The sequence below is a fragment of the Conger conger genome, chromosome 8 (assembly GCF_963514075.1).
Source record: "Conger conger chromosome 8, fConCon1.1, whole genome shotgun sequence".
Taxonomy (NCBI): domain Eukaryota; kingdom Metazoa; phylum Chordata; class Actinopteri; order Anguilliformes; family Congridae; genus Conger; species Conger conger.
Window position 1 is genome coordinate 16760616 of NC_083767.1, and position 27210 is coordinate 16787825.

Sequence of the window (27210 nt, forward strand, 5' to 3'; positions counted from 1 at the left end):
CCCAAACGATACTTCGGGTTTTTTTCCTTAATTAGAAACCAGATAAATGCTTTTTTAATCCACTAATTAGCTTTCCTGTGGTGAATTATATAGGTTCGGATTCATTCTAAAGTATATATGAGCTCATCCAGAACATAACGTTAAGGACAGGGATTTTGTTTAGAGACTGTAACTTTTCATTTTACTGATCACAGGCGACAACATACTAATGCTGCAAATCAATCACACCAATGACATCAGGTTTTAGTCAGTCTGTCTGTCAGTGATGGCTATTTCTGTTTCTTGTGCTGTATTTGCCAGTGGCTAGCAAATAAAAGAGAGGAATAATTCAAACCAGATATCCAGGACACAGCTTGGACCAACAGAAAGAAAGCAGTGGAATTCCTTTAGTTTGAACAATGCCAATTTATCTACCCCATACCTCAACCCCACTGTCAGCACGTCACAAAACCCAAAAAACGTGGACTCCAGAGGCCCTCTGTGAAATGGCTCTGTCTCAGAACATTCGAAACCCACGGAGCGAACGGCATTCAGCGCATTTCTGAAATAGCTGCCGGTGACAGATTGTAGTTTGAGAGCAGAAGGCTGAGGGGGCAGGGGGGGGCGGGGGGTGACCTCTGACCTGCAGCACAAAGGAGTGGGCAGGGCTCTGTCTGAGGCCAAGCCTGTGAGTGGCTGAGACAAAGCCAGGCCTGTGACTGCCAGCACTGGATTGGCTGGGAGAATGAAAGAAGGGAGGGGGAGGTAGACAGACGGGAGGAGGGGGAACACAGGAAGAGGACAAAGAAAGCATGAGAGAAGGACAGGAGAGAAAGAGAGCGAGAAAAGGGGAAAAGCAGACTTGGAGAGAGGGAGGCAAAGAAGGGAGAGGGAGGAAAGGGAAGGAGAGAGAGATCGAGAGAAAGAGAAAGAGAAAGAGAAAGAGAAAGAGAGAGAGGGAGCAAGGTGAAGCCCACCTGGATACATTTTTGGGTGCAAAAGGCTGTGTGTGTGTGTCTGTGAGTGTGTGTATGTGTGTGTGTGTCTGTGAGTGTGTGTATGTGTGCGTGTGTGTCTGTGTGTGTGTGCGTGTGTGTGAGTGTGTGTGTGTGTGTACGTGTATATGTATGTGTGCGTGCATGTGCTCGTCTGTGTGCAAGTGAGAGTGTGTGCGCGTGTGTGTGAATGTGTGTGCGTGTGTGTGTGTATGTGTGCATGCGTGTGTGTGCATATGTGTGTGTGTGTGTGTGTGTGGTCTTTCCCCCACACTGAGATGGCAGTGCTAAGGGCCGGGAGGACAGTCTCCCCATTCAGTGGCCGAGGTGCTCCAGCCCCTAACCTCCCCGGTGTGGGTGTCTCCCTTCACATGGAAACAGCATGAGTGACATGTGAGTGACAGGAGTATGACACTGGGGAAAAGGACCAGGTCAGGGAGGGGGGCTCTTTTATTTGGGGGACAGGAGCACATGTGCGTAAGTAGGGAGGACCATTCTGAGCAGCGCACAGCTGGAGTCTGTGTCAAACAGACTGACGGAGCAGATTTTACAGAGGTGGGAACACAACAGACACAGAGAACCACTGCAGACACACCTTCACCCCCCTCCTATCAGGGGGAACAAAGAGAACACAAAGAGAACACAAGGAGAACATAAGCAGAACACTAAGACGAATGGACCAACACCAAGCGAATGTAAGGAGAACACAGAGAATACTAAGAGAACACAAGAACACAAAGACAACGCAAGAACAACACAAAGAGAACAATAAGCAAACACAAGACAAGAATGAGAATACGGAGGGAACAGAAGGAGAACAAAAGGAGAACACAGAGAATCCTAAGGAAACACAAGAACACAAATAGAACTATAAGAGAAAGCAAGAACAGTAAGAGAACAAAAGAACAGAAAGAGAACAAACAGAACGAGAACACAAAGAGAACACGCTCTGCCAATCATTCAGCTCCGTATAAAGTGGCGGCATGTTCACTCTTTAGTGGCGAGCACTAAAGCGTGAACGGCCAGAGGTGCATCATCATCCACTCAGCTGCTGTTCCACCCCGTGTAATGAAGAGGTCAGAAAAAGCCTTCAGAGAGAGTGACAATCAGCGGATGATGACAGATGGTGATTATCGGCTTCCATTTCTTTTATTCCGAAAGGTGAGCGCGAGATGACCTGAGCGTGCGCACACACTCAAAACGCTTAACAGATTCATTGATTTTTCTCCCTCTGCCAGCTGCGGCTGGCAAAGTGATTAAGCCGCAGGTGAAAACCTCCACTTCAGATAAATTAATGTTTACTCAAGAGACTCAAATAAATTATGAAGCTTTAAAACAACATTGTTTACGCCAAGAAAGATAAATGCAGTGGGAACCGGAATATAGCCATGGACCGCACTATTGTTTGCATATCCACAGGGCTCATTCCAATCGCTTATTTTTCATTTTTCTTTTCCTTGCTCCGTTTCCTGCTTCTATCTTCACCCATCGGGAGAGGCGAGAAAAATAAGTGAAGAAGGGGAAATCAAGAAAAACATGAATTAGACAAATGGAATGTCCTTGCTCCTTCAAACGTCAGTTCGAAGCCACATCAGTTACAGACGTGGCAGATGCATGGCAGATGGGGAGCGGTGGACCCACAGGTCAATCATTTATACATCACATTTTCCTAAAAAGTTGCTAACTTCTACTTCTTGCTCCTAGAATATATTTAACATTACATTACATTATTGCCATTTGGCAGACGCGCTCTTATCCAGAGCGACGTGCAGTTGATTAGACTAAGCAGGAGACAATCCTCCCCTGGAGCATTGCAGGGTTAAGGGCCTTGCTCAAGGGCCCAACAGCTGTGCGGATCTTATTGTGGCTACACCAGGATTACAACCACCGACCTTGGTGTCCCAGTCATTTACCTTAGCCACTACGCTACAGACTGCCCCCAGGACGTTGATCGATTTCCGCATCAAAAGCAAGGAAAAGAGAAAAATATGTGATGGGAATGAGCCCAATGTTACACATAGGCTAATATCTGCACTGAATATTTAGAATAATACATATCAAACACTGTGTACTGTATATGCAAACAACTGTGTGGTCCATATTCCTGTTTCCACAGTTGCAGTGCTGAAGGGTTCACAGTAAAATATTCAGCAGTGCATTCTGGGAACAACCTGACAGCATTGTGATAGGACAAGAGCTTAGAACAGAGCCAGTGTTCACACAAAGCAAGACTAATACAATAAAGCCACTCAGCCACTGGGGAGGGCAGGCTGTCGTGACCTAACAACTCCAAACCCCCGTTCCCCTCCGCCCTGAGAAACACACCGTAAAATCAGCTCTCGGAACAGAGCTGGTGAATTCAACATCTGGCAAATCAAAAACAGGAAGAATTTCCTTCCTCCACACAAAGTACCCTCAACATGAAAGTGCCCTTGAAGGTCTGCATATGCATTTAGGAGGCAAGTGTGCCCGTAAATCTACAGGTAAATGTGCTCCTTTCAAAGGAAAAAGATGAAACTGTGTGAAAGAGCTGATCCAGCATAGCCAGCAGTAAGAAGCCAGTAAATGTCTCAGCTGTTCAACCTGTGTGTGGATGGCCACCCACGTGTAGCATCTGCAACACAGCAATTACACACTGCCAACTGAACGCCACGTACTCAGCCATACCGCAACCGTTAGACACACCTGCTTCACAAACATCTCGTGCACTCCATGGACCGACCTGTCTAAGGCTGCTGAACACCACCTTTAGTCTTTAGCTGGCATCTGCCTGACCAAGCAATCAGCTGACCTCCACCTGGGCAGCCAATGAGAGTGTAGTCTTCCTCTGACCTTCACTAGAGCGGCCAAACAGAGCCTCATCACAGTAATTAATGAGGCTTCCAGACTAAAATGAGTTCTGATGGTGAAGAATGCTACAGCCTCCTTTTCCCCAGAAGTTGAGTGTATCAGAAAAAGTTCCATGACAAGAGGAGCATCACAAAAAAAATATGTCAACAAAACAAAGAGCAACACCCAGCAAAGATTGACTTAGAGAGACACCCAACACCCAGCACCAAACAAAACAGAGCAACACCCAGCCCAGCCCTTACACAGGGCAACAGCCTGGCTATTTGCTGGAAAAATGTTTTGTAAAGCAAAACCATTGGCCAAAGCCATTGTACATCACTTTACCATTTTGAGGAAAAAAAAGTAAAGTGAAGAAAACATATAATGCATATCAATTGAAGAGTAAATGAGGGAGCAAGTTTGTGTATATGTAGAGTAAGAACGTCTTGATAAGTAGCAGATGTTTTCAGCCAATACTTCTCATTCAGACTTGCTGTAAGTTTTCTGCTTCATAAAGGGGGCCTTACACACAAGCACAGTCTGTACTCCAGGTTCAGTCCTCTGCCAACACTGTGAAAGATCTGGGTCCTATAGCCTGGGGATTTCTGCTCCTCCAGAGGAAACGAGCACCCATTGGCTGTTGCCCAGCTAAACCCGGCCCCTACTCGGCCCCTACTTCTTCTCCTGGGTTAGAGGACTATCCCCTCGCCCCACCCCACCCACCCACCCACCACCATTAAAACCTTTCAAATCAGGCAGCTACTGAAAGTGAGACTCTGGAGATTTCTAGCAGAGAGTGTGGTTAATAATGAAAAAATGAATAATAAGTTATTTCAGACAGACACTGAGGTAGAGACAGGTTACCCGCTTACATCAGAAATATGCAGGCGAAAAAGTGATGTGAGCAAGAATTTAATATATATGAAATATGTCTCGATCGAATAAAAATGTTCTGCGAAGGACTATGACAGCATTAATACAAGCTGTGTTTCTGGTGAGATGGTGCCTTGTGTGTGGAATGACATTTTTGGCGGTCAATTTGCAAAACCAGCTGTCCAGCGGTCTCCCTTGACAACAGCAGAGCAATGAGTGTTTGGCTTATGGTTGTTATTGACGCTAAAGGTTCGAACAACCTTTGCGTTAAAAATTGTCTGCTGCCGGGCTGTATTGAGTGAAGGGAAATGAAGTGAATGCTTCCGATTATCAGCCAGCGGGAGATGGGAAAACAAAAATGGGACAGGCCATGGCAGCTATATCACTGTTAAAGATTACTTTCACACATAATATTCCAATCAGAATCAAAGCAATTCTGCATACATTTTGTGATTGTGAACAGCTTAGATGCAGAATAAATAGTGTCTCTCTCACTCACACACATGCACACGGTCACACACACTCATACACTCGCGCACGCAGACACACATGCGCACACACAGCTCGGTCTGCCTTCAGAATTTCAGTGAAAACGCAGATCTGTGCTGAGACGTTAAGAATAGATGGTGAAGACAGATGTTCCTGGTTCCTGTTGAAAAGTGAAGAAAACCAACAGCCCCGCAGTGTTGAAAGAGCTTCCAACGTTTCCAGCGAAGCGACCTGCGGACATACCCTCACGCTACACACTGCACAACACAACTACCGAGGCATAAATAACCTGTAAAGGCTGAACAGGCACTTGGAACAGCATGTCATTATGTGAGTAGGACTGCGGACAGATGGGTGGCACAGAGGACTTTTCCAGCCATATTACAAAATGGCACGGTAGCAGTAAATGACGTCATCGCTCCAGCTGAAATTGGGGTCCATTCTAGCCTAATCTCCAATCACTTTTCAGACCTGCGATTCAGCGATTTCTAGAAGCTTCCGTGATTCGTAAAACCAAAGCGGTATATGAAACGGCCTGGAGACATGATGCGACGACTTCTACTGATGATTCAGGCTCCCGCGACCCAAACCCAAAACACAATTTTTATGCCATTTTTACACAAATAATTGAACATTTTCTTCACAGGAAAATGGTCTGGCAGCCAGAACACCATCCACACAGTCTCCATGGAATTCCCTAAACGCAGGTAACATTCAGCAACAGGGTAAGTAAGTGCTACGCACACCAACCAACGGCACAAGAGCGCATTTGATCATAAAGACCGGGCGGAACAAGGCATGAATCGCAGCTTACTTTTCCGAATAATGCAACATTTTGGCCCCCGCCTAGAAGCAGGAAAGCCTCTTCAATCCGCCTGAATTACCCACATGTTAAACCCCTCGGTCTGGAGTCGGAACGGACAGGCCAAATCCCAGAGAGATAAGAGGAAACGCTGTTAAGTCAGAAATCATTCCGTTTACGAGCACTCAAGACGGCAGCTGCATTTATTTATAGAGCTAATTCTCTTATCTTTCCGGAGCTCAGGTGTTCTGGGAATACCGGCCGCCGGATCGAGGTCCGTTCTCGTCGGGCAGGGAAGTGTGTTTTACTTAATTAAACTCTAAACGTGTGCTTAATGAATGCAGGGATTTAAAAAACGTTCTCCGCCACACATGCGCGGGATTACTGCCGCTGCATTGGCAGACGCGCTCGGCTCCGTCCGACAGCAGCTGGGAGATGTGGACTGGGTCTATATGATGTAATGGTGTGTAATGGAGGACGCGGTTTTCACGAACCCTGAGGGAGAAGGGTGGACCCCTGCAGTCTCACAAATAAAACTATAATGTCGAGACATGGTCATTTGGCTCATTTCTGATTGAGCAACATATAACAACAATTATACAGCCATAAAATAACCAATGGCTGGAAAGGAGATTTGGCAGAAATGAGCCATGTTTTTCAAATATCTTTTTTAGGGCTTTTTCAGCTTTACAAAACAGTACAATGTAAAGAGATTGGGAGAATGGGAGCGAGAGAGAGGGAAGAGATATGGAACAAAGGTAGTGCGGCCAGATTCGCTGACATCACGGCTCACCATGAGCATGTGGACAGTGCTCTACAGGCTACGCCACCGGCCACTGGAAACTATCAATGTTCTAAATGTTCTGTGGTCTGGCCTCATCTCACAAAATGGCCGTCCTTGTGTGCGTGGGACATCGCTCAGTACTGACTGACTGGGGGGGAGCAAACTACCCATTTATTTGGCTGCAATTAATGGTAACCTAGCATGCACCATGACAATGTACCTGGCTGCTGTGAAACTCCACTTCCAGGAAAAAGAAGTCAGGGTGAGAGAGTGAAGGCCAGGGCATGAATTATTAGTTTACAGATAAAATATGAATAAATGGACTGAATCCCAGAAGGCCTCACTTTGGGGAGGGGCAGTGTGGGTAATATGGAGGTGGTTTTAGAGTGGGGCAGTGTGGGTGATATGTACGGAGGTGATTCTTAGACAGGGCAGATAATATGGGGCAGGACAATTAAGGTGTAATGGGATGATTTTGAAGAGTTGTGTGCTCCAAACACCCTGGACTCTACAACACTGCCTCGTGTGGACAGGAGGACTACATTAACAAATTGCTAAACATATCATATCAAGTTGTTATTTAATTTATATATCTGTGTACTTATCTCTCATCAAAACACTCAGGAAAGGTCGATCTGCAATCACCAGAACTGAGAATGTGCAGTACAGTTAAAGATAGAGCACGTAATGTATGTAAGAGTACAACTTAATCTTGTCTGCAATCAATTTGCTCAGTCATGCCCTTTAGTATGACATTCATTTTGAATATGAATTATGAATATTTCTCTAAATGGTTTATCAGCTGCCTACAAGGGCATTTCATTTTGCGCTACCACGTAAAGAGACCAACCTAAAGTGTCCCCTCATGTAGACTTGCTCGCCCTGACTAGACTCCCTGTCAGGTAGAATTAATGGCCGTTCATTGAAATTCATACAGCATTTCATGACCTTGATGCATCTCCGAATGACAGCAGTTAAACACCTATTTTTCATCCTTGTGTTTAACCTCACAGTCCAGCACAGCACTGCGACAGCACTTAACTGTGCAGGATCACAGGAGGCTTCCTGTACGAACACTCACAGGAGCGTCACAGCTCACAGCGCAGTGACACACTGCCTTTAGCACCCACATCCATCATTTTATATTCCACTGTCTAACAGCACTTTTTTTTATTTCTTTTCCTTCTTTTCGACTGCCCTTGTTCACACCGTTTCCCCCAGTCTCTCGTTCAAGTCTGGATTCAAGCAACATGTAATACATACAAATCTTGTTTGCTCAGTGAAATACTGGTTCTTTGAACCTGAGTATGCGGCGTATTCAAATGGTGTATGAAGAAGCTAAATAATACTGCATTCAATAGCAATTTGACGGACAAATGTTCATTGAGTCTTATTCGAAGGACGAATGCCAACCGCATCCAGGTCTACATTCCTACCACCCACCGATCAGCCAGCCTGTACAAAGCTGTCCTTCACGGAGATATTCGTTCGCCCCCGCCCAACAGACAGTCGTGCCATCACAGCGCAGACCTGACACTGAACAGAAGAAGACACAGTTCAATTCTAAAATGATTCCTGCTGAGGATTAGAAAATAGCCATTACACCATCCTTCACGTCTGTGACCACATCTGTTTGAAGGACACATCTGGGAAAAGGCATTTCCGCAGCTTAGATACATTTCGGTTTCAAAGCAACAGCACAGGCAGATCCAATCACAAAATTACCTGTGACACCGAGAGATGAGGATGAACACAAAAGAAGCTTTATTACAGTTACCAAAAACTCAAAATGGGTATGTTTGCACTTATACGGTCACATTGTGTGCTTTTGTGCAAAGGATTACATGCATGCTAGCACAAACTACAACAAGCTTTTATCATTTTGTGGGTAATAAAATCAATTCTCAATTTAACACTAACCATAACCCTCTCCCTAACCCTAATCCTGCTCATCAGCTCTTGTTCACTGAGATTCCCACAGTGGATTTCCTCTTACTGTACATCACCACAGAACGTATTACTCTCTTCCTGACCTGAAAAAACCTTGCTAGAAAGCTAGAAAAACCTTAAGGCAAATACAGTATGTTATTGTCCTAGGCTTGATATCATAAATGAGTTATATCTTGACAAGAATATGTGTAATTCTAATGTATGGTAATTATTTAGCAGTCATGAGAATGAATAAGCAAGTTCATATGTGTATGTTATATTCATAAATGTTAACACAAATATCATCATAAATAAAAAAGAATATATTAATAATATTTATAATTCATTTATTTTATGACTGTGCTTGATCTACAGTACCATTGCTCACAGTCTGTTGTAAATTAAGTGAACAAGGACAGTGCTGAGGTCAAAAACACCTCCAAAGCGCCCTGAAAACTGGGAATCTAAAAACAGAAATGGGAACACTGCAACAGTGATAGTCACCATGACGACCGAGTGAATACACCGCAAGGAATCCCCCCCTTGCCCCCAATACGGCCGTGCCGGTTCGCTGCTATAGGAGGGAGCCCGTCTGCCCGAAGGGCTCTGATTGGCTGCCGGTAACAAAGGATTCCACAGCCGGAACAGCCAGCGTGAGCCGCTGAGATATTCCAGCAGACATTCCCGAGCGCCACCTGAATGAACTCATCATCTCCACTCCGTGGCAGCTCTTCCACGCGGCCTTCTGCAGGTCAACCGCTCCATAAAACCCGGCAGAGAAAAAGGATGGGGAGGAAACGCACTCATCCCTCCTTCCCTGCTCCCTCTCTGTGAGGCCGGCTCCTTAGACGACACAACACAGCGGTCACAAATGTTTCATTTCTCAATTCACCAATTCTCATATTTCTTACCTGACTCTACAGCATGAATTAAGCACTAGATTTTGCTTACTTGTTTCTGTGAGGCCGGCTCCTTAGATAACAGAACACAACATTTACATTTACATTTAAGTCATTTGGCAGACGCTTTTAATCCAAAGCGACTTACAAGTGCATAGGTTCTACCATAACTCAGAGCATCACATCCAGAAACTAGCAAAATACACATGAAATGCTGTTCTAAACATAGTTGTCATCAGAAGTGCATTTTTTTTTTTTTTTTTTTTTGGGGGGGGGGGGGGGGGTTAGACAAGGATAGGGATATCAGAAAGGAGGGGCAGGGGAAATCAGGAGGGAGGACTAAGGTAGAGTTTGAAAAGGTGGGTTTTGAGTCTGCGTCGAAATAGGGGGAGGGATTCTGCTGTTCTGACAGTGGTAGGCAAGTCATTCCACCACTGAGGAACCAGAACGGAAAACAGGCGTGAACGTGCAGCTCGACCGCCAGGTGCACGTAGAGAGGGAACGGTCACAGGGCTTTCATCTCTGAACAATTCACCAATTCTCATATTTCTTACCTGATTCTACAGCATGAATTAAGCACTACATTTTGCTTACTTGACTCTTTGAGGCCGTCTCCTTAGATAACAGAACACAATGGTCACAAGAGTTTAATTCCTGAACAATTCACCAATTCTCATATTTCTCCTGATTCCACAGCATGAATTATGCCCTACATTTTGCTTACTTGTGGACCTAAGTTGGCTGAGAGAACAGTTTTATATCAGAGTAAGTGAGTATCAGAGTATATGTGTTATGCCGGGGGGAACAGAGGAACCAGAAGCAGACGGGGGTGCAGAAAAATGGCGATTTAATAACAAAAGGGGCAGACAGAGCAGAGTCGAAAAACATGCCAGGGTCAAAACCAGGGGGTCCGTCCAAAAAGGCAGAGGTACAAAAATCCAAAAAGCAAAGAAGAGTCCAAGGAAGCAGGCAGGGGTCAAAACCAGAAAACCAAATAAACGGAATCAAGGGCTCGGGAACAGAAACAGGACAAGACGAACTAGCAGCGTGCAACTGAAAAGGACAGATATAAATACACAGGGGAATGAGACAAACTAGGCGGGGCATGGGAGTGAGGGCGGTCTAACAAATAAACTTCAGGTGAGACACATGAAAGGGTAATGGGACAATAACGAGGGGGAAACAAAAACACGGACTGGAATCACAAAGACACACATATAATACAAACGGCTCCGGACTAGAGAGTAGACAATTTGCAGAGAATCAGGAGATGCAGAGATACAGAGAGACAGGTGAGAATACTTCGCTGAAACTAAGCAAGTAATCAGTGATAGAATAGGGAGGTGGAGTTACAGAACATAATTGAAACTGGAGATGCATTAGTAAGTTAGTTAAGTGATTTAAGTTACAAATACCCAACTAGTGAATGTTAGTTTGTTAGTTTGACAAACATATTAGTGTGTTAGTATAATTAGTACTGTACAAATTCTATGTTAGTTGGGATTAGTATATTAGTGCTACGTACAAACATGAAATGGAGAGAAAGCAGGAAGTAAGGAATGTAAGATTGGAAGGAAGACTGAACCCCGGAACTACCGTAAACACCCGAATAGTGGGGCACACAGACAAGGGAGTGACTGGGCTAGAAAACATTCAGACTCAGACATCACAGGAGAAGACGAGTGCAAAGACTAACAAATATAAACAGAACACCAGACATGAAAAAGAAAAAGAATAAATTACAAGAATGATGATAATAAACAATGATAAACTAACACACAGAACACAGGAACATAACAATATGAGAGCAATAACATGCCTGAATGTTCACGGTAACCAAGGGTTACGCTATAGTTAGAGCATTGTTAATCAATTATAAAATGCACGTTATTCAGCATGATGCTAAATAATGCAAAAAAACAATGTTAACTTAATCATGATGCGACTCACTAATGTAAAGATAAAAGCCTACAATAATCCTACTTCTTATTTCAATCATTCCACATAATGAGTAAGACCATGGATCCCAGAGACCAGTTACAGTTGCATGTGCATAAATACTATCCTCTTTTTTAAACATAGGTTACCAAATTTAAAGTCCCAGTCTTATTTACAAACAGTGCTGTTCTGAAATACAGGCTTTATTCACAGCCAAGCTGATACTCGCCCACAGCCGATCACAAAGTCTAACAAATCTGAAAGCAATTATACAGTTTTGGCAGAATTTCTGAAAATATATTATATATTATACCCTTAGCTGTGAAGAGAGAACACATTCAGTCATAAACATATGCCAAATGCCCAGTACCCAAAAATGGCTGACTTTTGCACCATTATGAAAACTGGACCACATAGTAGAGCAGACTACTAAAAGAAATGTACTTCTTTTTTCAACGAAATATCCATGACAACGCATCGTCATTATCTGCGTGCTGCAAGAACGAGATTTCCAAAACCGCACATAATGTGTTTTTCGTTAAGGGGCGACCGAGTCCTCTTCGCAGTCTTACGTTACGGGGGCAACCTGTGGAAGTGGGGTCTCCGCTCTGCCCCTATCGGGTTACCGGCTGCCGACGCGGCGCGTTCCCCCAACCACAGACGGTCCCCAGCGAAAGATAATCTGCTCAAGCTGCTGATTAAAGCGAGGGAGACTCGTGATATAAAACAACTACTTTCATTCCAGCTCAGGGGAAACCAGACACGGTGAATAAACGTGAGCTGCTGCAGTTACAGTGGCGGCAGGTTTCAAGGGAAACCGTTATCCCAAGCAGATCGTTGTACTATAAATCAGAAGCTACGGCAGTGCTGAAACAACGCGAATCGCTTGGAGGTGTTGGGAGACTCACAGTCGCGGTATTAAGTGTTCCTCTGACACGCTGCAGCTGTAACATGGCTTACTACTCACTTATCCAGTCTGAATATCAGACCTGGGTCAAATACTTCTTTAGTTTAGTTACTTTAAAAATCCTTCAGACACCTGTAAAATTCTGGCGTAAACTTACAATCTTAAAAGACATTTCTGCTTTCACCAACAACATTCACAAACAGAAATTCGACATTCAGTGTGAATTCAACATCATTGCAAATTTACAAGGATCTGCGGTGCCGTTTCAAAATATTACCAACATCTAAAACATGGTCATTTTCCAGTAATTACTATGACTGCTGAGGAGCAGAGAGCTGATAATTATATGCTATTAAGTTTACTGGAAAGCCATCTGATGGACCTCTCTGTGGCTTGGTCAGCATTAGACTACTGTTCTTTCTAACATGCTGTTTACTGTGCTGAAGATATTAAGCTTCAGCCTGATTCTTCCATGTTAAAGCGCCTCACACTTTAAATCAGAGATCCTCCGTCCTCTACTGTGTGTAGTACCCCTTGCAGATCTTCTCTAATCCTCAGCAGAACACGTAAGTCCCTGTCATATATGGACTCCCCTATCCGAGCTGCCCCCCTTCCCCAATCCACCAGTCCTGCCACCCCAAAGTGCCAGCTTCAACCCCAACCTCCCCACCTACCTCATTTCCACAGCGAGGTTACAGAAAGAGGGCACATAGCCAGCCCACCCCCACCAAAAACACATCAACAGAAATAACAATAATCTTCCCCCGCAATCAGAGACCTCCTCCTCCTGTCCCTAGACTTGGCTGAGGGTGTATACAAATTTGTATACAAAGTTGTTGGTTAAACTTTTGCTACCTTTTTTATTATTCAGTGAGGACACAGTGCTTCACTATCTACATGCCATTACTTCCTCAGACTTCATCACCAAGGTCCTCAGACTCTTTCCTCCGTGTTACTCAAGGCGTGGCTCACTAAATGCCATCTTAAATACACATTTGACACAGGTCTGGTAAATAGGCATGGTATCACATATGTGTGTTCATAAACTCATACACGTGGTAAGAACAGTGTTTTCAACTGCAGCGTGATCTCAGTGTGCTGGGAGCTGGTAACCAGCCAGTGGAGGAAGGCCATGCAGAATACCACTGTTTTTACAGAAAGAGGAAACGACAGCCGTTTGATTCCTGCATGGCTAGTCCAGCGCTCCCACACCTATTCCAAAAAAGTAGAGCTTTTCCAGGCGTCTTCCGACGTCCCATTCCGCCAAATTCAAGGAGCCATAAAATTAGGCTGTCACATGCCTCACTGACCATCATTAAAACAAACATAAAAATAACCTCAATATTTCTACTCACCCAGAATCACATCTTTCATCCCCAATCCAAGCCCAGTCATTTTCCATAAAAAGTGGATTTGGACCCAGTAGCAGTGGAGAGAGGCCTAATCCACGGACATTTCAATTACTGCCACAGTGCTATGGCTACACAGCACTAACAATACACAAGGCTAATGGTACACAAGGCTAGCGTTACACTCCTCCCTCTCCAACCTGCGAATGCAGGACATAACACCATACTGAGGAGCTCAACACATCAGATCCAAGAGCTTACTCAACAGAACACTAAGGACCAGTTTCACAGACACAGATTAAGCTTAGTCCTGGACTAAATTGAGTACAGGGCATTGCCCGGACTAGGCTTAATCTGTCTCTGTGTCTTTGGAGGAAAACCACATTCCCCTGATTGCCTTGTGCATTTCTCAACAAGCTCTTGCATAATATAAACCTGAGATTTTCAATGTGGCAGCACGTTGTCAGTTTTACATGAGGTGGAGATGCTAAAATTCTGAATTTATCCATACCTCGTGAACATGGTCTTTCATAGAAATAAATATTAACTGAGTAGTCCTGTGTCAGTATCCTGTAGACTGTCAAAACAAAGTGAACATGAGTGAGTACGAGAGTAAGCGAGTGAGTGAGTGAGCAAGTGAGCGAGCACTAAAAGTAGATGCAGAAAACTGAAAGTCTATTTGAAAAACGAGACAGCCCAATTAATAGAATTGTATTACAGGCATTACTTACTTGGATGGATGTTTTATTACACAGCCGGGGAACATCATTAATAATGCATTAATCATGACTAAGATCAACATCTGGGTCACACTGCCGCAGCTCTACAACAGACTCTCAGCCAAACTCTACACGGCATTACTGTCACAAATCCCTATTACTCAGGACGAAACGGCAGCGAGAGTACAGCACGTTCAGCTCCGGGCCTGTGATCTGCAGGGATCCACTGTGGGCCAACGGCCTTCAAAAGCCTTCCTGTATCCTGCAGGGACCCACTGTGCAACTGTAACAGAAAGCAGTTTCTGTCCTCACCAAAGCCCTTGGCTCAGACACAATACTTAGTTAATTGGGTACAGACAAGCGCATGAGCACGTATCCGAAAAAACATATTGCCACGACAAATCAAAGCGTGACAAACCTTTAGGTGCGATTTAACATTCTGAATGTTCGGCCGGCTTTTGTGCGTCCTTTCTTTCAAACAGATTTCACCGTTGTTCATATCGACTGTATCACAGACCATCCGAATGCCAAAAACACAGGGGTTTAATTTAAAGCACTTACATTTCCAAACACAGATGAAAAGGCTAAGGATTGAACTAAAGCAGGGGCTGTGAGTGAAGCAATATGTACAGCTGAAACAATCGGGGGCCAATCAGCAGCCACATTCTAAGGCCAGCTCAGCCTGAGGGCCAATCAACTGTCTCTTTCTAAGACCAGCTCAGCCCGAGGGCCAATCAGCCGTCTCTTTCCGAGACCACCCTGAGTTGCCCGAGTGAGGCAGCCTGGCTACAGTCAGTCGGCTCATTCAGAGTCTGTGTTAATTAAAGCCTTTTGAACGCATGGCCCACTCCAAACAAAGAGTCAGTCATATTTACATAAAGCATAATTGAAACTTTCATACATAATTGCAGTTACCGCGGCGACCATTTGATGCATTTCCAAGGCCTTTTCACACAGACGCGTGTGTTTTTGGACACTATGGGGGGAGGGGACGGACACACACGCGCACACACACACAGTATACACACACATAAACACACACAGGGACCTTGACATAGGCCCCTGTCCCACACCAGCCGTCATACCCCACCCTCCCACCCACCCCAAAAACCCTCACACCAACTCTCATAATGCACAAAAGCTTGGCCTGCTTGGCCAACCCCCCCTTATCCAAACACAAGCAGTGATACGCAGTGTCAGGGAGTGAAAGACTAGTGGGGGGGGGGGGGCTGCTTTATTAAAGTGCCAGACTGTAGCATCCTTGTTTTGCCAACAAGGGAGTTTTTGTGTCTCAAGGACTGGGCTCCACACGCTCCAACTGGCAAACCCCATGGACATTTCTCTGCACGGCTTTTTACTCAAAACAAAAAAGCAATAAACAAATACTGTACTAAGGATTAAGGCTCAGATTTAACCATTGTTTGTCCTGAGTTATGAATTAACATAGAAACCAGCCATAGCAAGGTCACAGGTGGATCAATGTTTGGGGTCGGGTTGATTACGGACTGCATGAACATTCATGAGAGACTGAGATGAACGACAGTAGAGGTCTGGCAGCCATCCGTTTACAGGTGGTGAGGTGGCATCACCTGGTCAGAGACAGTCCTGCAGAAATGTAGCCAGCAGCCCCGCTTATGAAGAGAAGCATGCCTTTGACCCATGGATACAGTGAAATGAGATCCAGCCAGCACACTGCTGAATACTCCATGGGGATACACCACTGGAAGCACTAACCCTTCCCCTGCTGATGGGGTCAGGCACATAACAGTGTTTATACATAACAGTCACTCCACTTTACACATCAGTCACGAATCATCAATCAAACTATCACCAAAAATATTCCTCAATGTCCAAAATCATGCCATACTTCATACACAGTAAATGTTCGATGTTAAATGAACTCTTGACAGGTTAGATTTTAGTCAAAGCATATTTGAGCCATCTGGGATAAACTTTATTAGAGTTAAATCAACAGCGAATAAGTACATTTACTGGCTGATGTTTCTCTTTATGCACATTATTTGTAATATGAATAAAGGGGGTTGAGGTTGAGCCACTCATTAGTAGACTTTATCAGAAACCCTTATCTTCATCCACTACTGCGTTGTTAAAATGAGACAAAACGAGGTGAACCTTGCAACTAAAGCTCTTCTTGTATATCCTTCAGGCCAAACAGCCACCTGTTTCTCTTCACCAGCCAGACGAGCGTCACACCTTCTTTGCGGATAAAGGGCTTACAGCACATTAGCGGGAGTTTACCGCAACGCTAAATTGTCAGAGATGACACGCTCGGCGTGTGTGGGATTTGTGGGTGGGATTATTCAAACGTCCATCATTACAGTCGAAGGGCCGGTTTTGCAGACACACACGTTAAGAATATCCATTGAAAATTGAATTTAGATTAATAGTAGGTTTAACCTGTGTCTGTGAAACTGGCCCTATGATTATTACTCATCTTATTTTTTTAAATGACATATAAATAGAAAATATAGTAATAATGAAGGACAGAGATGACACTGAGTTAACAGAGATAATCTTTGTTTTTGTTTCAGACATGTGGAGATATCAGAGATCCTCCCTCTTCCTCCTGTGTATTCAGCACCTCATGCCGATTGTCTCTAATCCTCAGCAGAACGTGTTGTAAATCCCTGCCACATATGGACCCCCCAACCCCACCTACACCCCCCCCCCCCACCCCACCCCATACACTCAAAACTACCTGCTTCAACCCCAACCACCCTACCTACCTCATTTCCACATTGAGGTTACAGAAAGAGGGCACATAGCCAGCCCACCCCCACCAAAAACATATCAACAGAAATAACAATAATCTTCCCTGCAATCAGAGACCTCCTCCCCCTGTCCCAACAACCTCTCAGGCCCCCCTAGACTTGGCTGAGGGTAACCAACCCCCCTCTCTCCCACCCACACCAATACCAGCCAAATCCCAATGATCAAAGCCTGGAGGTTTAGTTCCTCCTGGTGCTTCCCAAAGCAAAACAGTCAGAGATGGAGACCGTGGAGGGAAACGCCCGCTAATTTCGCCATCCTGAGACTTTTTGTCTAGACACCATCTGGCCCAGGGACGCTGTGGCTATCTGGTCGCCTCCACCAAAGTTTTTTTTCCACGTTAGATGCCAAATATACGGAGCCCACAACAGGCGTCTCGCACTGCCAAACGCACACTAATAACTGCCGACTGTAAAGCCGGTATGACAGCGGAAGGCAGCGTACGCCTGTAATTTTAAATACCGAAAAGTGACAGACCCCACAAGCGAAGCCCTCTCCATTCATGAAAAGACTCTCTCTCTCTCTGGGTGGTGAAAGGTCCGTCTCTTTGGCGGCTCTCCTGCTGCTGTTCGGTGGTTCAGCCTTCCCGCTGCTCTTCCAGAAGGAGAAACCAGGGGGTGTAGAACGAGGACAGGGGGAGGGGGGGTATCCTTAAATACTCCGCACAGCAGCGACCCCAATCAGCCGGAACTGCAACCCCTCACATCGCCCCCCGAAATGGAAAGTAAATGTCACCATGCCAACGGTCGCCCTGCCGACATTAGCTGAGGACTCCTCTCACCTGCGCACTGCAGTGAACAAATGGATCAGGCTGTGACTGGAATGCGTGAGACACTCCAGTGGTGGAGCTGAAATGAACATGCTTATGGAGCCTTTTAAAGCCCGTCCACACCAAGAACTATAACTATAAGAGAAACAATAGCTATAGCAATAATGATGTGAGCATCCGCACCAATGAATAACGTTCTGCAAATTGTCTCTCAGCCATGTCATCTTCCATTATGAACGTGACGGCCAGTAATTTTGGATCGAATTTGATTGACTGTCTGCATTATCGTTTATGCGGCTGAAAAAAAAAAATTCTGAAGGTGAGTCCAACAATATTGTTAATCACTGTTGTTGTTGTTATAGTTGTGGTGTGGATTCACCTATTCACCTGAGTTAGAAAATTTTTTAAAACAACATATTTATTAGTTATTGGTATAGCTATCAGCCTTTTTGCTTTGTATATATTTTTCACTTCAAATTTGACTGTACTATAGTTGTTTGACTGGATAAAATTAATTCAAAAGGTGAAATTAAATGTGTCTTTCAGCATTGAAAGAGTAGAGCTCAATGGCCAATGCCTCAGGCAAGCATTGGAAGGTCCTTCTGGTAAAAGTGCTGACACTCGCGTGTAAACCTCATTTGAGGGCACTCTGAATTTCCCCAAATCTGTCACACACTTAGTGGAGTGGAACACCGGCGTTGCCGCCATGACGACGCGGCACATACTCATTCAGTCCTGCCACACCACCAACCGTTAAATTAATCCCAGGATGCTCTGCAGCACGAGCAATGCAGGGATGGGAATGTGGCAGGCCAGGGCTCCTGTGTGTACGTGTGTGTGTGTGTGTGTGTGTGTGTGAGTGTGTCCAGGCTTGTGTGTGTGTGTGTGTGTGTGTACGTGTGTGTCCAGGCTTGTGTGTGTACGTGTGTGTGTGTGTCCGGGCTCCTGTGTGTACGTGTGTGTACATGTGCGTGTGTGCATGCGTGTGTGTATGTGTGTATGTGTGTGTGTATCCGGGCTCGAGTGCGTATGAGTGTGTGTATCTGGGCTCCTGTTTGTATGTGTGTGTGTGTGTGTGTGTGTGAGTGTGTCCAGGCTTGTGTGTGTACGTGTGTGTGTGTGTCCGGGCTCCTGTGTGTAAGTGTGTGTACATGTGCGTGTGTGTGTGCCTGTGTGTATGTGTGTAAATGTGTGTGTGTGTGTGTATCCGGGCTCGAGTGCGTATGAGTGCGTGTATCCGGGCTCCTGTTTGTACGTGTGTGTGTGTGTGTCTCTGGGGGTAATTACAGGCTCTCTCCCTGAGGGGGAGGGTGTGGGGGTGGGGGGGTGCTCAGCCACCGCAAAACCAGCCTCTGACTCCAGCCAACCACGCCCTAGGCAGCGATCTGCCAAACCGAGACACCGTCACCGCGGAAACCCACCGGCCTCCGTCCGCACGCGGCCGTCCCAGAACCCCCCGGGACGAACCGTGGAAGGCGGCGCGAACGTGAGCGGGGAAGGCCGATTCGGCCACTCCGGGAACCCTGCCCGCGTCGCCGCTTTAACGAGGATTTGAGTCGGCTACGTTCGCACCCACACAGGGAGCGGAGGAACAGGGGAGACGAGACTCAGCCTCCCTCCCGACTGTCACACGTTGATTTATGGCTGTGTGCAGCGCACAGACCAGCCCACTGTAACGAGGCAGTATTTATAAACAGCTTTTCTGTTCTGCCCCACTCAAAATATACACACACATGCACACGCTCCCTCCGGCCAAACCAAATATCCTTCGCAGGGCTGTTCTGGCGAATGAGATGTCTATTATGGCCGTTACAGTTGAGTAAAAATGAGCCATACCAACCCATATCATGTGACAAAAAGACCATTTACTGCGTGACCTATCAAAAGCCACTGCAAACCGCGTTCAAACTTTAGCGAAGACCAACTTTAGCGGTTGCATAACTCCACTTGCAAAATGCAAAATGATGCTTTTGAAAACAAGACGAGGATGCAGAAATATGCTACACTGGTCTGTTCATGAGAGGTTTTAGCTCAGAGTAACAATATGAATAAAATTAAAATGTATGAAATTCAAAGACCAACACAAAGTACTTCCACTTCTCTGTTGTCCAAAAGCCCCCTTTTGAATGCTAATGTACTGCAGAACATTACAATTGAAAATGTCTTTTTCAAACTGCCGCACAGTATTGAGCACAAACCAAGCTCGAGATCCAAATTGCGTGGCGTCAGTCAGACTCCCGGCTCCATTTGCATTACAAATAAAAGATCTTTAAAAGCGCTCTCAAATAGGAGCGTCAGCAGTGTTCCGGGAGCTCATCGTTCAAACGCATAAAATATCACATCTATTAATCAGCCATTCGGACCTGCCTGACAGCACTGCCGTTACAGCGAATTACCTCCAGCACCTAAAATATACAGCACAGATAAAGTTATAAAGCTCCACCCCCTCTGCCCTCCCTCTCCAACTCCTACCTCCCTTTCTCCCCCCTCTCCCTTCCCTCCCCCCTTCCCCCCCTTCCTCCCCTTCCTCCTCCCTCCCTCCCTCTCCCCCTCCTACCTCTCCCTCCCTCCTCCCATCCCCATCCGCCCTCCTCTCTCCTCCCCCTCCCTCTCCCTCCTCCTCCCCCCTCTCTCTCTCTCCCTCTCTCCTCCCCCCTCCCTCTCCCTCTCTCCTCCCCCTCCCTCTCCCTCTCTCCTCCCCTCCCTCTCTCCCTCCCTCTCTCCATTCCCCCGTTCCACCCTGCTCCTTTCCCGCCTCTCTCCCTCCCTCCCTTTTCCCCCAAATCTCCCTCCTCTCTCCTTCTCGTTGTCTCTCATCCAGCAGTACATTGGCTTTAATCCTTATTAGAACATTGCACAACAAAAGGGAGAGCTGATAATATGCACAGACCCGTCGCAGTGTTGTATTATTGTTAAAGAGCTAAGTTATGTGTTTACTGGAAGGGTCCGGTAAACACATACGCTTTCAATCATGTCAGTTAAACAGAATAAGATTGTCATGAGCCTTTGTGAGTGTCGGTCCCGGGCTCAGTCCTGACATACGCACTGTAGTGAATTTAATCTCATCTTGATTTCCTGGTAGAATGAGTGAGAGTTGGTCCAGTGAGCTGGGTTTAAATCCCGCAGTCAGACATTGGATCAGTGCTCCTGCATCCAGCCCTTCATAGGGGTGACAGCACGCCGGGCCCTAAAAATACTCTGGCACCGTGCTCAGGACACAGGGTGGGAGGGAGCTTTTCTCCACACGGATCCAGAGGACAGAGTATCAGCTGGTTTATATATAATACCATAAACCATCCTGATCCCTCTGTCCAATATAATGAACTATAATATGCCAGAAGTTGTGATATCAATTAACAAGAGGATTTTAGGCAGCAGTGTAGTGTAATGAATAAGGATTGTAGCTTCAAATCCCAGATGGTCGACTGACATTGTACCCTTGAGCAAAAACTACTTAACTTGAATAGCTTGAATAAACATACGACTGCAAATTAACTTTAAAAATATGGTAAATAACTGCATAAACTGTCAGTTGCAGCAAATAAAACAAAAAGACCTGGGTCAATTACGTAATTACTGTGGATTCAAATAAATTTCTGTGCTCGACTGATCTTGCCTGATGCAAGTGAGTCAACCAAGAGTTTCAGAAGTCAAGTAAAAGCAAAGCATAGAAAGGTATCTGAATCCAAAACAATTACTTATTCGACCTTGTTTCTAATGCAGTTGCAAGACAGTAATAAGCACTAAGACTCTTTTAATGTGTGTAGCGCTCTGGAGTGACAGAATTCCGAGACTTCGGCGTGATGCCACCAGTTTGGCACCGGTTTCCCACAGACAGGGTGACGGTATGCCTGGCGCATCTCCAGGTCTGGCAGCTTGGCTGGCACACAGCATAACGCCCTTCACCAGGACAGATGTGGAAGAATAGCTCCACCGCAGGCCATGGTAGGAGCCTCCTATCTACAGCCTGTAGCTGAGTCCAACAGCTTTAATCCAGCCTCCATTTTGTCATACTAACCCAGGCCAGAGCTGTTCTAATAGGGTTTACAAGCACTGATGTCTGTCCCACTGAAGGAGAAGCAGAAATGTGTGTTTGGCGAGAGACAAACAGGCACACTGCTCTGCCCAGATTTACACAGCACACAGATCGAAGCACTGCTCTCCCCGCAGTCAGCCAATCAGATCTCTGTACACAGGCTGGTTTGTTCTTTATTTACAGTAGCTTGCATCACTCCTCCTGTTCAAACTCAAACTTTCTCTGCTCAGGTAGGCCAGCCAGAAAGGGCCTGGCCAACTGCAACGGGGTTGGGCTTAAGTTTACTTCCTTTACAAGCTGTAAGCACGGCAATGTTTCCAGAGTGTTGCCGGTGTGTGTAGCTCACACTGTATCCCATTAGCCTGCCCATATCCACACACCTTTATAGCCACTGTAATGCAGTGAAACAAAAGCACTGAGCCACTTCCTGTGACAGTAATGAGCCAGGCGTGATCCACCATGTTTTACTTTATTCAGACACAAGGTACTATGGTTTCTCTTAAAGAAACAGACAGTAACTGCTAACACTCTGACTGGTTTCCTTCTTTACTCAGACTCTCAGTAATGGGGCTCAGTTTACTCAGACACTCAGTAACACGGTTTCTTTTACTCGGGCGGAAGTCTGGTCGAGGCCGGTCCCTTCTCACACCGGCTGCTGTTCATCTGTAATCATTAACGGGGTTAAACCACAGCACTCAGTCTTTCCCCGGGGAAACGGCACAACCCGCCCCTCAAACACAACAGAAATCAATACACCAACTCCACTGGGTTTGCTTGTTCAGTCGTTGGTTTCACAGAATTTTTTCCACCATTAAAATGTGCCGCAGGACCATGAATTACAGTCCTTCAAAGAAATTGTTCAGTATATCTGCATAAATATACATTTTACACATGTATGTAAATATATATTTTCATATGAAGGTGTCATACATCTTTTCCCATTTTGCCTGTCAAAGAGAGAGCATTTGTAAAAGGGGGGGGGGGGGGCTAGATTCCGCAGGTCACATGAAAGGTCAAGATTTTATCTGCCATATTACAAAGGATATGGCAGATAAAATGTCCTTGTCTCATAACTCCTTTGGGGTGGGAGTGAGGGGGCGTATCCATTTGCCTAGCACTGTTAAATAACAAACGCATCTTTCTTTGCCAGGAAATGCTGTTTAATGCTCACTTTTTCCAGCCAATCTCATCTTCTGAATGAAGTGTGTATGTGTGTGTGTAATGGTAGTGGCCAAGTGGGGGGTGGGGGGCACAAAGCTGTGAGCAAAGAGGGACACTTCTGTCCACCAATGAGATGGCTTCACCAGCTCACCCTTGTTGAGTACCCCAGTCTGAATAGTGCTTTGTGTGTAACTAATATGAAGAACATGCCAACATTGCTAAATCTGCGCCAGAGAACATGGTCCTTAAAAAGAAGGTCACTCCGACTACAGAAACTCAGAATGCCCATTTTTCAGCTGCAGGAGCACAGTACAGCAATACACACTTACAGTGGGCTGGAAATGTATGAGTGGGAGTGTAAAAACTCTTGTCAAATCGAGAACACGATTCAAAACAGAAGTGCAAAGTATCTCGTACGAGTTTAGTGTTAGCGTACAGTATGCTCGCAGATCTGAAGGTTTGAAGGAGACCAGCTTCAGCATACACTCTCAGATCCAGAAATCTCTCAATCCCAACATTACTGCTTTTTGGTTATGTGGAAAGGCTTACGGGTAACCATGACAACCGATCACGCTTCTGCAACAGAAGCAGAAAAATCACATCCATGCTACAGACACACAAGTGGAGTTTCATGCATTGCTTAATACTTGGTCCTCAGATTGGCATATTTAATTAAGAATAAAATTGATCACATTAAAAAAATATCACCGTTTTTATACTTCATTACTGTTTTTCACGCTAAATGTGTGACAGGAATAAAAAACTTCCCAAATGTCCAACTTCCACAAATCAAATCAAGACACAATCGCTGTAAGAGCATTGACAAAAATTGTAAATTAAATTTCCATTTTTTTAAGAATAATGTACTTGTGCAGGACACCCGATATAGCCCTATTAAAATGCGTGTTCACTTTTGGCTCGCATTTGATTGGCTTTAGGCTGTAGGGTGTTGGAACAAGCGGGAAAGGGTTGGATTTAGGGGCAGTTCCAACATGGACACTCGATACGGGCCCTCTCTGAACACCATTTCCAGTCCTGTCACACCTGCACTTCCTCCTCTTAACTACAGCAGGAGAGCACACTGTGACATCACTAAGGACTCATACAGTCCAGCTCACTATTCAGTCGCAGTAGAACTGCAGGAATACAGCGACATGCTAAACTGCCACTGAACCACAGCAAATACTGAACACACTTTATAAAAGAAAACCCAACCGATTTTTATTTGTCCCAACTTTCATGCATCCACTCAACATTAATAATATCAATTAAAAATGCAACTGAATGAATCACATTAGGCACAATTGCAGTATAAAAAATAAGCTGTTCCTACAAACTTTATTTAAAAAATAAAAGTTTGAAATAAACGTAAATAACGGACTCATATTTAAGTAATTGGCTCATAAGTGCATGTTATGTTATGATAAATACGGGTTCATTCCTTCATGAGGTTGTACTGAACATATACACTTGTAGTAGTCTCCACATTCACCAAAAGTGGTGATTTTAAGTAAACTGATAGAGGGCCACACTTCCATGTACAAAATTAGTGACATTAAAATGGTCAGTCTTTTTTAAAATCCAACTCTCACTACAGACTGCAAAGCAAACGTTCATCAATGCACGAGTAAATCAAAATATCTTGAAACTGCCCTTATATCATGTATGTGACATGTATGTGGCTGTTTAGTGCAATATAAATATTTTATAATATAATTATTACAATTGTACATATTTTATCATGATGATCATATTAATGTGTAAACCAGAAAGTTTTCATTTGTAATACAAGTATAATCAAAGAAGGCTATATTGAATATATATATATATATATATATATATATATATATATATATATATATATATATATATATATATATATATATATATATATATATATATTATTCAGGACCCCCAGGAACTGCCTTAGAAACCCCACAAACCAATTTGGGGGAACCGCTGTGAGCTGAGTGAATCTAAACCAAGTTCATCTTTTTACAGATACCGAGCAGTGAGCTCACGGGTGACCGCACGCTACACACGATTCAAAATTATTTGTCTGCATAAACCAACCTGCTAAGAAGAACAGGCTTACAGTAATGGCCTGTCCACAAATCAGATTATATGTCAGACACAGGTTATGGGAGAACGGCACTGAACTGCACAATACTTTAATTTATTGTGTATTTTTTTCTAATTTCATCCAGAACCATAGGCCTTCGTGTACAGCGAGTTTTAGTTTCGATAATTAATTTATATGTATTATTTGAAAACACAGAGAATAACAAAATATTCAGAGCCGTCAATAATAAAAAAATATTTAGCATAACATTTTGGGTATTTAGCAGGCGCTCTTATTCAGAGCAAGTTTACATTTTAACGGGTGACTTATGTTTGTAAACTATGGAAAATAAAACTTAGGGTAGGTTATAAGCTGCAGTTTACATCGAAAATGAAACATAACCGCCATAAACATGCATTTTCCCCGCGATATAGAACCAATGGAAACCCACAAATGCACATGAACTTATTGGACATTCACTGATTCACAATAAAGCACGGACATTTACCGATACCTGCTGAGTTCCCCATTTTAAAGAATGCATTTTAAACTGCGATATTAATTCCTCGAAAAAGGGGCGTCTTTGTACACGCTTTCCAATCTGAAGGAGTTAGAAACACTGTCTTGATCATACGTTACAACGCCGAATTTCACGTGTTGTGGAGTAGCACTTTATCGACCTTTTATAGCCTATATTTACCACTTGTTAAATTTGTTCGGTTTCTATTGTTAGTGAGAAATTAATATATTGTGGCGAGAAGGTCACAGCACATTTGAGTGAAGGCTTATAACTCCAACTATGAATACAACACTCGTGTAATGTAAACGTAATAAATGCAGTTTATCCATCGTTTGGTGAACCAGAGATTCACCTCATGTGATTACTGCTATCACGCAGCCACGGCGTTTAAGTAGCTAATTCTCTCCGTTTAATGGATACACATGAAATAACGAAATCGGCGAGCTCCTCCGTTTTCACGTGTCAAACTTCGGCAGGACGCCGTGTTTACTGGCAGAATGGCCCGCAGCTGCGCCGAATTCAGCCCTAAGAGAAAACATCCTGAAACCCCCAACCGACCGATAACAAATCAATAGTATTGTATTTTCTGAATGCGCTTACCATACATCTAAATTATTTACGCTGGTAAAACGCATCGTGGTACAGCAGTTTATGTAGTGAAATATGAGAAGTTAAGAGACAGGTGGAATAGCGATTTCTGTACCTGTCATCGTAGCAGAAATCAGCGCCCAAGGTGTTCAGATAGAGGACCAGAGCCACGGCACTGCACACCAACTCTGCAATCATTTCTCAAAAAAGGGAAAAATAAAGAAAGAAAATGGAAGAACAGGGGATACAAATCAGTTCCCGTCTCTATTTTCTTTCTTCTTTGTCAAGGTGCCTCTGTAAAAACTGAAAATCCAACTCCCCATCCTCGCAAAGTGGAGAGACCGAACAATCCAGACATTCTCTCTCTAACCCATTTTGAGTTTATGGAGGTCAGCAGTGATCCGAAGGAGAAGAAGACAAACGAACAGAATTTACAGTGCGGCTGAGCGCATTTGGACGGCTCCGCTCCCTGTGCCCAGCTGATGAATTCTGGTCACTGGATAAACGACTGATTGAGCCGCATGTGGTAAGGACTTCTACGCGCATGCGCACGTCTTCTCCAGCGCCGTGTGTTGTGTTGCATTGTGCAAACGAGCAGATAGCATTCCGTGTCCCGAAGCGATGTGTGTCTAGCTGGATTTCTCGTATTCCCTTAACCATGTAACCTATACGTCCGCTAAAATCCGTAATGCATAACTTTACTAGCAACATGATAACATGTAGGCATAGCTATTGAACCATAATTTGAGTATTCAGAATTCGCCATAGATTTCCGCGCGCACATTACGAAGG

The 27210-nt window shown here is 44.6% G+C and overlaps 1 protein-coding gene across 5 annotated transcripts in view; it reads right to left on the reverse strand.

Annotated features, from left to right (window-relative positions):
- tmtc2b (transmembrane O-mannosyltransferase targeting cadherins 2b) overlaps nt 1-26903 on the reverse strand; it is a 73203-nt gene extending 46300 nt beyond the window's left edge. For all 5 annotated transcript variants that reach the window (XR_009709447.1, XR_009709445.1, XR_009709446.1 and 2 more), the window contains exon 1: nt 26534-26903. Coding sequence is in view for 1 of the 5 variants with exons in the window: in XM_061253118.1 (XP_061109102.1) it covers nt 26534-26616 (83 nt within the window). In the remaining 4 variants the exon portion in view is untranslated. The remainder of the gene's footprint in view (nt 1-26533) is intronic.
- Nucleotides 26904-27210: the final 307 nt, after the last annotated feature.